The 13128-nt window shown below is 45.5% G+C and overlaps 1 protein-coding gene and 1 long non-coding RNA gene across 4 annotated transcripts in view; one reads left to right on the forward strand and one right to left on the reverse strand.

Moving 5' to 3' along the window:
• Positions 1-13128, reverse strand: part of FES (FES proto-oncogene, tyrosine kinase) — a 251416-nt gene that overhangs the window by 155418 nt on the left and 82870 nt on the right. Inside the window, exon 1 of one of the 2 annotated variants that reach the window (XM_068275263.1) lies at positions 12255-12292. The exons of the other annotated variant lie outside the window; for it this stretch is intronic. Within the exon in view, the coding sequence (XP_068131364.1) occupies positions 12255-12272 (18 nt within the window). The 5' untranslated portion in view covers positions 12273-12292. Of the gene's footprint in view, positions 1-12254; positions 12293-13128 lie in introns of those variants that run through there. 2 annotated transcript variants of the gene reach the window in all.
• Positions 7021-13128, forward strand: part of LOC137563156 (uncharacterized) — a 65534-nt gene continuing 59426 nt past the window's right edge. The window contains exon 1 of one of the 2 annotated variants that reach the window (XR_011030271.1): positions 7021-7100. This is a non-coding gene — a long non-coding RNA (uncharacterized lncRNA). Of the gene's footprint in view, positions 7182-13128 lie in introns of both variants that reach the window. The other variant, XR_011030272.1, reaches the window with a different exon arrangement.

The raw sequence follows: 13128 nt of genomic DNA on the forward strand, positions 1-13128 counted from the left end.
GTGCAGCGACAGCTCTCACTCCGCTGACATGAAACAGACTAAAGGAGGCTGCAGGGGAGAGCTCTTATCAGATCTGTGCTTTCATGTGCTGTGGCAGCTGAGTTTGTCTTTGTGACATGAACGGACCTTCACCTCTGCTGAATGACTGGCATCAGCTTCAGCCAATAGCAGGGCAAATGTTACTTTTCTGACACAAACCCCTATGTAAAAAATGAGTGGGGAAAGGTGCAGATGCAGTGAGTTTATTGATGATTCCACGAGATTGACGAGATGATTCCAAAAGAAAATGTATGAGAAGCCTGTGAAACAGAAAATGATAAGTATTTGATGAAAAAAAAACAACACATAACAGAGAAAATGCTTCTTAAAGGGAATTGAGCACCTCTAATTTAAAGCGGAACTGTAAATAGTTTTTAAACACATTATTTCACTTACCTGGGGCTTCTGCAAGCCCCCAGCAGCCGTCCTGCCCAAGCCTCCATTTCTCCCGCCGCCAGCTACTTTCGGTTTCACCACCGGGCCACTGCGCCTGCGCGGCTCTGGCCACACGTATCCTTTCATCGCGTTCCCCGCTATTGCAGAGGGGGAACGCGAAGAAAAGATATGCTTGGCAGGGCTGCGCTGGCATCGACTTAGAAGTCTAGGAACGGAATGGCAGCGGGAGAACGGAGGCTCGGGCAGGACTGGCGTGGGACAGGGCGGTTGCTGGGGGCTTGCAGAAGCCCCAGGTAAGTGAAGCAATGTGTTTAAAAACTATTTACAATTCCGCTTTAAAATGAACCTCCCCTAAGGGAGATTTGTAAATTATGCATGCTTCGTGTGGGCAGTATTCGTTTACTTACTTACAGGGAGGAGGGTTGCTCTGTAGGCCCCTCCCCCATCTATACAACGACATCCATCTTTCCTCTGTCAATGCTGCAGACCCGCAGGTTTGAAGTGCCCACGATGTGTGTGTCCCTGGCCACTTGTGCATGCCGGCAGATGTAATAGTGGCCAGGGGATGCTACATATTCTGGATGGGGATGTTACATCTCCCACCATGCACTAGCGTCTGGATATGTGCTTGACATTGCGGGCATTTCGAACCTGCGAGTCTGCAGCATTAACAGAAGGAAGATGGATGCCCTCACAGAGCATGCATCATTTACGAACCGCCCCTAGGTTTGTTTCAAATATTTTGACCTAACAGGTGCTCAGGGCTCAAGAAAATACATTTTTAGCTCCATATAGTTGGGGGGGGGGGGGGGGGGGGGGACGCCAAAGGTTTTATTGCCTGGAGTGACAAAAATGCCAGAGGCGCCCCTGCTCACACTCTAGACTAGACCTCTGCTTTATCTGTTATGACCAATTGCTCTCTAGACCTCTCTCCTGCTTTGTGATTCGGTACCTATGCATATCTGCCTACCTGTTGCCAAACCCTGCCTGTACCTGGTAACCGAATCAGCCTTCTGTCCCTGTACCTTATCTGCTCATGTGTTTCGGACCTGGCCTGGCCGACCCTTCTGGCTGTCACTCATACCTTGAGTGTTCAGTCTGTCTGTACTACCTGTGACACTACCCAGCCGAGTGTCAGGTAGCTGCAGAGACCTCCTGTTCCTCAGAGAGGCCTCTCGGCAGTTCAATCAGGGGCTCTCTCCCTTAGGAGTCCTTTGGCTGCAGTATAGTCTGATTCCCAATATTGCAGGGAATCATTGGCTCGCAGGTTATCTCTATTCCCTTTCCTAGGAGATAGTTCACACCCAGCCAAGGGCCACCTGCTCCTCAGGTGGTCCATGCTCATTGTTATCTGCGTCTCCCGCCCCACGGGAGACAGCCTACTGTTGCACCAAAACACTTACACTTTATCAGGTGTCCAGAGGTTAGTCATACTTGTATTATTGGTGATTCTGCAGATCATCAACAATCGGGTATATATCTGTATTGTTGGTGATACTGCAGATCACCAATAATCAGATTCTCTCTGTGTGCTGACACCAATCGTTACAAAAAGCTCAAGAGTCGATAGCCATTTTAATCTTGGAACTATCTCCGAAAAAATAATCACAGTTTTTTTTTTGGCGAAAACGCCTTGAAATCCGACAAATCATCCCGGATATTAAAATAAAGTTCCAGGGACTTCAGCTTACGGATGTGGTTCCCGCTGAGGTGAACAATTAAAACATTCGTGTTCTGACCTGTATGTCAATAACTCAACTAACACCTCCTGTAATTGAGACCACAGCATCCCTCTTATTCCATGCCAATACACATCAAGTTTGCTAGAGTCCAAATTTAAATTTGTTGAATAGCATCTTCGGAATGCCCTGTTATGTGCCCAGAAAATATAAGAATGGTCAATTATCCACACCACAGTCTTTAATCCTGTAAAAATACAACCAGAGTTAAATGCGGATAAACAGCTTGATAGCATTGGAACTCCATCTCCCCATTCTCTTAATGACACTCATTGAGACCTAGTTTAGCTGCTTCTGTGGCCGCTCCAATACGGAACAAGTGAGAAGTAATTTTAAGGCCCTCAACTCCAGCAGCTCTGGCACAGAGCCGCAGAACCGAATTAAATTGAAAATTAGATAACGGGCAACCATTTTCATGACGTAACAAAGTGCCCTTGCTATTACCCTGAACTTGTATAAAATTCTTCAAATTCTGTAATGGGCACAACTTATGTCCTGGCCATGCATTCAGCTCAACTAGCTCACCTCTGCCAAATTGATCAGTTTTGGAATGTTTAATCAGAATGCCCACCTTGGAGTTAGAATACGACACTTTCTCATAATGCAGACCATCATCCTTGTCCTTGCTCTCCGAAATTAACTCAGACACTCGAAATGCCGCAAAAAACATCAAACAAAATGAACAACGAAAAAGAAGAGATTCAAAATTCGACGAACAGACAGATTCTGTCACTTCTCAAAGAGATAATAAAATTTCAAGCGAAATTGGGTGCCTATCGTCCGGTTTGAAAGACATACGCTTATATCCCTTCAACAACTGACAAACCGAGAAGAAAGAAGTACAAGCTGACATATTATTCAGCCTACTGAAAAAAGAAATTCCCGCCAAGGATTTTGCAATATTAGAATGTGAGAACCCATTGTGTATGCCAACTGTGATATAATTTAACATAACATCTTCAGAAGCTGCCCATTAGTCTGTGCCTAAATTTCTAGTAAAAACCATCCAATCTCTCCATGCAACAGAATAAGCTTTCCAAGTTGCCAAGGAGACTGACTGACGAATTCCTGTACCAACTAAGTCCATAAAAGCTCCTCTGCAGTTGGAGCCAGCAACCAAAACCTCTCCATCTGTAATCGTGACAGAGAATCAGCTATGTCATTTAACAACAGTAAAGGTATAAGCTGATACAGAAAATATATTGGTCTTGGTTGTAAACATGCTGGACACACCTGCAGAGAATTCAAATATGCTGTAAAAATCTGTGCAAGCTTTACAGCCAGATATGCAGCACACATCTCATCCATGCTTCAAATATGCTGCACACATTTGTCCAGGCTTCAAGTACATTGCACACATCTGTCAAGGCTTCAGGTATTCTGCACACATCTGTCCAGGCTTCAGGGATGCTGTACACTTCTGTTCAGGCTTCAGAAATGCTGCACACATCTGTCCATGCTTCAGGAATGCTCCACATATCTGTCTGGGCTTCAGGGATGCTGCACACATCTGTCCAGACTTCGGGTATGCTGCACACATCTGTCCAGACTTCGGGTATGCTGCACACATCTGTCCAGACTTCAGTCAGATATGCTGCACACATCTGTCCAAGCTTCAGTCAGATATGCTGCACACACCTGCTGCATATATCTGTCTATGCTTCAGGGATGCTGCACACTTCTGTTCAGGCTTCAGGAATGCTACACACATCTGTCCATGCTTCAGGAATGCTCCACATATCTGTCTGGGCTTCAGGGATGCTGCACACATCTGTCTGGGCTTCAGGGATGCTGCACACATCTTTCCAGACTTCAGGTATGCTGCACAAATCTGTTCAGACTTCAGTCAGATATGCTGCACACATCTGTCCAAGCATCAGTCAGATATGCTGCACACACCTGCTGCATATATCTGTCTATGCTTCAGGTATGCTGCACACATCTGTCCAGGCTTCAGGGATGCTGTACACTTCTGTTCAGGCTTCAGGAATGCTGCACACATCTGTCCATGCTTCAGGAATGCTCCACATATCTGTCTGCGCTTCAGGAATGCTGCACACATCTGTCCAGACTTCGGGTATGCTGCACACATCTGTCCAGACTTCAGTCAGATATGCTGCACACATCTGTCCAAGCTTCAGTCAGATATGCTGCACACACCTGCTGCATATATCTGTCTATGCTTCAGGTATGCTGCACGCATCTGTCAAGGCTTCAGGGATGCTGCACACTTCTGTTCAGGCTTCAGGAATGCTACACACATCTGTCCATGCTTCAGGAATGCTCCACATATCTGTCTGGGCTTCAGGGATGCTGCACACATCTGTCTGGGCTTCAGGGATGCTGCACACATCTTTCCAGACTTCAGGTATGCTGCGCACATCTGTCCAGACTTCAGGTATGCTGCACAAATCTGTTCAGACTTCAGTCAGATATGCTGCACACATCTGTCCAAGCTTCAGTCAGATATGCTGCACACACCTGCTGCATATATCTGTTTATGCTTCAGGTATGCTGCACACATCTGCCCAGGCTTCAGGGATGTGGCACACAACTGTCCAGGCTTCAGGGATGCTGCACACATCTGTCCAGACTTCAGTCAGATATGCTGCACACACCTGCTGCATACATCTGTCTATGCTTCAGGTATGCTGCACACATCTGTCCAGGCTTCAGGTATGCTGCACAAATCTGTCCAGGCTTCAGGGATAATGCACACATCTGTCTAGGTTTAAGGGATGCTGCACACATCTGTCCAGGCTTCAGGTATGCTGCACACATCTGTCCAGGTTTAAGGGATGATGCACACATCTGTGCAGGCTTAAGGGATGCTGCACACATCTGTCCAGGTTTCAGATATACTGCACAGATCTCTCCAGGCTTCAGGTACGCTGCACACATCTGTCCAAGCTTCAGTCAGGTATGCTGCACATACAGTGGCTTGCAAAAGTATTCGGGCCCCCTTGAAGTTTTCCACATTTTGTCACATTACTGCCACAAACATGAATCAATTTTATTGGAATTCCACATGAAAGACCAATACAAAGTGGTGTGCACGTCAGAAGTGGAACGAAAATCATACATCATTCCAAACATTTTTTAAAAATAAATAACTGCAAAGTGGGGTGTCCGTAATTATTCAGCCCCTGAGTCAATACTTTGTAGAACCACCTTTTTTGCTGCAATTACAGCTGCCAGTCTTTTAGTGTATGTCTCTACCAGCTTTGCACATCTAGAGACTGAAATCCTTGCCCATTCTTCTTTGCAAAACAGCTCCAGCTCAGTCAGATTAGATGGGCAGCGTTTGTGAACAGCAGTTTTCAGATCTTGTCACAGATTCTCGATTGGATTTAGATCAGGGCTTTGACTGGAGCATTCTAACACATGAATATGTTTTGTTTTAATCCATTCCATTGTTGCCCTGGCTTTATGTTTAGGGTCGTTGTCCTGCTAGAAGGTGAACCTCCGCCCCAGTCTCAAGTCTTTTGCAGACTCCAAGAGGTTTTCTTCCAAGATTGCCCTGTATTTGGCTCTATCCATCTTCCCATCAACTCTGACCAGCTTCCCTGTCCCTGCTGTAGAGAAGCACCCCCAGAGAATGATGATGCCACCACCATATTTGACAGTGGGGATGGTGTGTTCAGAGTGATGTGCAGTATTAGTTTTCCGCAACACATAGTGTTTGCATTTTAGCCCAAAAGTTCCATTTTGGTCTCATCTGACCAAAGCACCTTCTTCCACATGCTTGCTGTGTCCCCCACATGGCTTGTGGCAAACTGCAAACAGGACTTCTTATGCTTTTCTGTTAACAATGCCTTTCTTCTTGCCACTCTTCCATAAAGGCCAACTTTGTGCAGTGCACGACTAATAGTTGTCCTAAGGACAGAGTCTCCCACCTGAGCTGTAGATCTCTGCAGCTCGTCCAGAGTCACCATGGGCCTCTTGACTGCATATCCGATCAACGCTCTCCTTGTTCGGCCTGTGAGTTTAGGTGGACGGCCTTGTCTTGGTAGGTTTACAGTTGTGCCATACTCCTTCCATTTCTGAATGATCGCTTGAACAGTACTCCGTGGGATGTTCAAGGCTTCAAACTTTATCCCTGACCTGTCTGGTGTGTTCTTTGGAGTTCATGGTGTTGTTGCTCCCAATATTCTCTTAGACAACCTCTGAGGCCATCACAGAGCAGCTGTATTTGTGCTGACATTAGATTACACACAGGTGCACTCTATTTAGTCATTAGCACTCACCAGGCAATGTCTACTGGCAACTGACTGCACTCAGACCAAAGGGGGCTGAATAATTACACACACCCCACTTGGCAGTTATTTATTTGTAAAAAATGTTTGGAATCATGTATGATTTTCGGTCCACTTCTCACGTGTACACCACTTTGTATTGGAATTCCAATAACATTTATTCATGTTTGTGGCAGTAATGTGACAAAATGTGGAAAACTTCAAGGGGGCCGAATACTTTTGCAAGCCACTGTATCTGTCTATGCTTCAGGTATACAAAATGTATAAACTGCACATCTGAAAACCATGTGCAATGTTGGTATAATGAGATGAGTGACAGTTTACTGACTGAGCTATTAGTATAGTTACCGCAATTTAGTTACCCAGCAAATGTCAAACGGCCACCCCTAAGTTGCTGCATGTTCAGCTGAGTGAGGTAATCCACATGAGTAGTTCAGGTTAGCATTTATTAAGCAGCCATCAACCACATGGTTCACAAATGCCACAAGTTATGTTTAGCAGGTGATGTTACAGGGTTTGGTACAGTGCAGTATAACAATGAGAGGTTGGGGAGCCATGGACTGACAGAGAAGCCTGCCCATTGAGACAGGTGAGACGATACTTTGCCAAAGACTGAAGTTGGGAGTGCGTGGAGCCACGGAATGACAGAGAAGCCTGCCCGCTAAGTCAGGTGAGGAGCTACTATGCTGAAGAATGAAGGTGGGAGCGCTTAAAGCCCCGGAATGAAAAGGAAGCCTGCCCACTGAGACAGGTGAGGAGCTACTCTGTTAAAGGGGAACTGAAGAGAGAGGTATATGGAGGCTGTCATGTTTATTTCCTTTTAATCAATACCAGTTGCCTGGCAGCCCTGCTGGTCTATTTCTCTGCAGTAGTATCTGATTAAAACCAGAAACAAGCATGCAGCTAGTCTTGTCAGATCTGACTTATAAGTCTGAGCCACTGAAACACCTGATCTGCTGCATGCTTGTTCAGGGGCTATGGCTAATAGTATTAGAGGCAGAGGATCAGCAGGGCTGCCAGGCAACTAGTATTGTCTAAAAGGAAATTAACATGACAGCCTCCATATACCTCTTTCTTCAGTTCCCCTTTAAAGGCTGAAGTTGGGAGTGTGCGAAGCCCCGGAATAACAGAGAAGGCTGCTCGCTGAGACAGGAGAGATGCTACTATCCTGAAGACTCTGCAGGGGCTCCAGGGAGCAACCGTTATTTTGGAGGGTGACCTGCTGGGGCCCGGCAGCTGACAGGTTAACCATATAGTAGCACCGGCCCTGTCAGTGCCAGCACCAAATGTACATGTTCAAGTCATACAATACAATTTGTCAACAGCCAAGAATATTGCTAAAAGCCAGAGATGATTCTGTTTTCACTTTTGATTTACACTGCCAAAAGCTTATGACTCAGAGGACACTGGCAGTGAAGTCAGTGAATTTCCTCACACAATGCTTCATAATCATGACACAGATTCGGTTGCTAATGGCTCACATTGGGCAGTTGTTCAAATAATTGAGTATGTGGGCTTGTGTTCACATCACCGTGATCTCACAATTGTCTGCTTCTTACAAAATATGAGCAGCTTGGGGTAAAGGTCAAGTGGAATAAGAGAATCAGTAAAATCTGAAGTATTAAATGGGAATAGAAAAGTAGGAATGACAGAAAGAGAAACAAATTAGATACATATTGTAAAAATGGCTAAAGTAAGAGTCAGCTGTAATATTATGTGCCGTTCTTTTTGAATGATTAATACAGCTAGCTTTACAGTTAATTTTAAGCAGATGTGGTAAAGAAAGACATCGTATCATCCTGTGACAAAGGCATGGTTAATGTGAGAACAAACCAGAGTGCTTGGCTAAGCGATGAATATAGTTCTTGGCACTAACACAGTAAGGCCTCATTTGCTCTGATGGTTTTGAGGGTGAAAACCACTGTTTTACAGCCCTTGGAAGCCGCCCGTGTGTTAACCTACGGCCCTATACACAAGTACGCGATTAGGGGGTGGAGCACAGCTGAGGTAGGTAAAAAGATCACAAGTTGCAGTGTTTTAACAGGCCCGGCAATATTGATGTAGTTTACCAGAGTGAACTTTGTGAAAGCTACTAAACAATTGGAGAATTATAAATAATCAGTCCAGCCCTTCATTTGAGTCTTCAACCTTCATCAGTTCACTGCAATTTTGAAATTGGAAATTACAGTAGAATCCTGTTATAGTAAACTCTGCTATAGTAGATCTCTGGCTATAGTAAACTCAATCCTCAGGTCCCAACCATCTGTATGAATATACAAAGTATGACCAATCAGGATATTATAAACTTCTAAAATATTAAACTACTTGGCCAAGTCCCTTGAAGTTTACTACAAGGGGATGTTACTTTATCATTAAAGGACACCTGAAGAGAGAGCAATATGGAGGCTGACATTTATTTCTTATTAAATAATACTAATTGCCTGGCAGTCCTGCAGATCTTTCAAGCTTCAGTAGGGCAGTAGGGTCTGAAATGCGTACGTTTTAATCCCCCAATTGAGGGGTTTAACTAGCGCGTTTCCCTGAAAATAAGACTCTGTCTTATATTAATTTTTCATTCAAAAGATGTGCTAGGGCTTATTTTCAGGGAGGTCTTATATTTTGTGGGGGTAGCCAGATATCTCTAGTATATAGCCAGATCCCCCAGTATATACTAAGATCCCCCCCCTCAGTATATACTAAGATCCCCCCTAGTATATAGCCAGGTCCCCCTAGTATATAACCAATGTAAATAGGCAGATTATCCGTGCCCCATCACTGCTGCTGCCTCCAATTTACCTCCACTGCGGTTCATCCTCTTCCAGAAAGTCGGATCCCCCTGCAGCTTATGCGGTGCATAATTCAAACCTCACAGTGGTGAATGCAGCTAAATTTTTACAGTAACAGAGCCCGTGCACAGGAAGTGATCTCTGATTACTTCCTGTATACATACAGTGGCGCTGTTACTGTACAACATCAGCTGCCTTCACCGCTGACCTGAGCTATGTACAGCATAAGCTGCAGGGACATCCGACCTACTGGAGGAGGGGCCAGCAGCAGCAGAGGTAAGTAGGGTGCAGCAGCGGTGGCACAGCCCTGTGTGTGTGTGTGTGGGGGGGGGGGGGGGGGGGAGGGGGGGTTGAGGAGGCATCGGCGGGTTAAAGGTTGGTTGAGCAGGTTCCACTGCAGCTAAGTCTTATTTTCAGGGGAGGGCTTATATTTCAAGCTTGCTTGAAATATATGCTAGGGCTTATTTTTGGGGAGGTGTTATTTCAGGGGAAACACGATACTAGCCGACCACGTCATTGTCATGATCGCTGCTGCAGCAGGTATTGCTGGCAGTAGTAGTGCTGCTGCTCAGGCAGTTCTGATCTCTTTCCATGCAAGCTGCATAGCTTTGTCTGCCTTTCCCTGCTGTCAGCTTGTGACTGATTATCATTCACCTGTGTGGGAATCTGCATGTCTGCTCCCATTGGATGACCTCAGTATAAAGATCTGCTTCCTGCAGGGTTTCCTCGGGCTATCATAGTTTCAGTGTAGCTAGTCTTGCTGTTGCTTCAGCCCCAGACCGTGTTTCTTGTTCAAAAGATACTTTGCTGGTCTTGCATCATATATTGGTTCATTGCCAATATATATGCATACCAGCACGTTTATTATTTTCCTTGTATTCGTGTTACGTTGATACATCAGTGGCGCTGATATATACGTACACGAACTGTTTATATCCTGTGTTCAGTTAGTCAGCTTTCCAGCACGTTTTGGTAGTTTGCGCGTATCGTGATCACCCGTGCTGAGTTAGTATCCTGCTCCTGGTCCTGTTTGTGGATTGCGTTCATCTCTGCGAGGAGATAACGAATCCTTCTGAATCCTGTCCTGTTACCGTTTGTGGATTGCGTTCATCTCTGCGAAGAGATAGCGAATCCTCCTGAGTCCTGTTCCCTGTATTGCTCCAGTGCTAGTCAGTGTTCCTGCTTATGTCATATATCGGTTCATTGCCGATATATACATATGTTAGTCAGACGTTACAAATAGTTTCATTGATAGCTGTAATTGTAATACGCTAGGAAAACATACTTATTGTATATTTGTCTGTGTTACGTTCATCTATCTTGATCCTGCTATTTCCTGACTATCCTGTCCTGTCTTTGTGAGGCACGCCATCGCTGCTAACGCATTGGCTGCCTCATTCCAGTCTGTCTTGTTGTGGACGCTTGCTGTCACTAAGTAGTGGCTAGTTAAGTAAGCGTTCATTCTGTCTACCTGCCCTGATCTCCTCAGTTCTGGTTTATGCGCTCAGCGCTACTTTGCGCTGAGACGTTATCACGAAAGTATTGTTTGTGGCTGTTCGGATCTGCACCGGCTCTGTGCGCCACAATCTCCTATTGGAGTCAGTCCTCTCCTCCACTAAACTGGGGATATCCTGATTCCTTGTGCTGGTGTGTGTACCTCCTTCACGTCAGCTTATGCATCACGTGCTGACCGTGGAGAATACACCTCCAAGCCTAACAGTCATGACGATGCGCGTGACCGCAGTGGCAGCCCCAGCACCGCCTAACGCCGATCGGTGTAAATTCCTAGGGCGGGGATTTGCAAGAGATTGTGCGCGCCGATGCGCATGCATCTCCACTTGTATGACGGAGCTCCGCTCCGCCATCAATCTCCCAGCGGCGATCACCGCTAGGAGACTGTTAGATTGTGAAACCGCCGTCTAATAACACTGCACTGATGATCTGCAATCTAAGGCAGTGCTGTACTGGGGACAGCCGTGCCACTCACCTGTCCCCTCTGACAGCACAAAAGCGATCAGCTCTCATAGGCTGAAGCCTATGACAGTCGATCGCTGTGATTTGGTAGCAGGGGAAAGGAGGGCGGGCATAAAAATGCAGACCTCTGTTAAAGCGATCTCGAGCTAGAACCCCAACCCCCCAATTTGGAATGATCGCACAGCAACCAACAATTTGCTCTGCTTCAGTTCAGCAAGGGAGCATATGCAATAACTTGAGACATGACATGCTGCAGCTCAACACAATATTGCACTGGCTGGCTGGAAGTCTGAGACAAAAACTGCTCACCCTCAGCCAGTCCACTGGCCTCCATTACCCCTCAGGCAGGACAGCAGTGACACCTCCTCCCTTCCTTTGTGCAAGTCAAATGAAACACTGCTGCTCTCCTGCCTCCCCCCTCTTCACTCACTGTCAGACTCCTCACACAGCTCTGCTTTTCCCCAATGATTACCTCTTCACTTTGCTGGCTCTCCTCTGACTTCTTCTCCTATTCTCACTGCATGCTGTAAAAGTAAACACACTACAAACATGCCGCCCATGTAATCTCTGTGTCTGATGCAACTGTTTCACCTAGCTAGCTTCATGAAAGAACCATTTCTGCCCCCTCCCCGGCAGGTTTCAGGCTTGCAGATGTCCTACAGCCATGATCTCCTGTATAAAGATCAAACTGCCCTTTCCCATCACGGCTGTGCTTTACAATAATGTGAGTAAACAAGCAGAAACTAATGCTGGGTACACACGGTACGTTTTTCTGTGCGATGGATGGATCAGATAGATAAAATCCGTCATTTCCGATATTGTTCCTGATCGTTTCCGCTCTAGATTTCTCATAGCAGTGAATGGAAAAAGATAAGAAAAACTAATTAAGTTAAGAGAATCGAGCGCAGAATCGAGTGCGGAATTATGTAAAAAATACGATCGGGTCGCAAAATCGCATGAAAAAAACGTAACGTGTGTACCCAGCATAATGCTGTACAGTGGTGATTGCCAGGGAGAGGAGACTGTAATCTACTCTAACTAAAGCTAAGTACACACGGACCAACCTGCAGCCTGATTATCATCTGTCTTTAGTCTGTTGGACGATAAACAGGCATATGTATGCGTGTAAACAACTTGACGAGCAACTGATAACAGGCGGTTTGCCCGATCCAACTGCCGGATCTATGTTGGTCTAATATCATGCAGTTGGTGCATGTATGCAAGTTGTTTGAAAGACTTGTACTTGTTTTGAATGTGCAGTCCGTCATTCCTCTTGCGTGCGCAGTATTCATACCTCCCAACTTTTTGAGATGAGAAAGAGGGACACTTAAACCACGCCCCTGCCACACCCCTGATCACGCCCCATCACACCCCTAGTCACGCATACCATAAAAATATGTTGTTTTATAATTCAAACCAGACTGGTCCTTTGTATCCTGGTTCATTTTCCTTCATATTAACATTTTAAAATTAGTAATAGATCAATTTAAAGGATGGGAATAATGTTTAGAGTCAAACAAACACATTTTTTGTAGTAATATATATATTTACATAGAATGAGGGACAAAGTCCTGAAAGAAGGACAAATGGGGAGGAAAGAGGGACAGAGGGACAGGGCTCCCAAAAAGGGACTGTCCCTCCGAAAGAGGGACAGTTGGGAGCTATGTGTTAATTGAGTTGGTTGTTTAGGCTTCTAGGCGTGTGGGTATGCATGCCGTGTGGTTCCTCATGTTGTTTGTGTGGTTGTGTGCATGTTGGACGTGTGTACGAGCCTTTATAGACTTGCTAAGAGGTGTACTGAGTGGCTGAAAAAGTTTGGACACAGATCTGTTCTGTCTGCCCTGCCAATACCTATAACCAGAGCTTTTAATATAAAAATTGAAATATTTCTACTTCAAATGTTGCACTATGCATGTCTGTATGCACTATTCATTAGAG

The sequence above is a fragment of the Hyperolius riggenbachi genome, chromosome 3, assembly GCF_040937935.1.
Source record: "Hyperolius riggenbachi isolate aHypRig1 chromosome 3, aHypRig1.pri, whole genome shotgun sequence".
NCBI lineage: Eukaryota > Metazoa > Chordata > Amphibia > Anura > Hyperoliidae > Hyperolius > Hyperolius riggenbachi.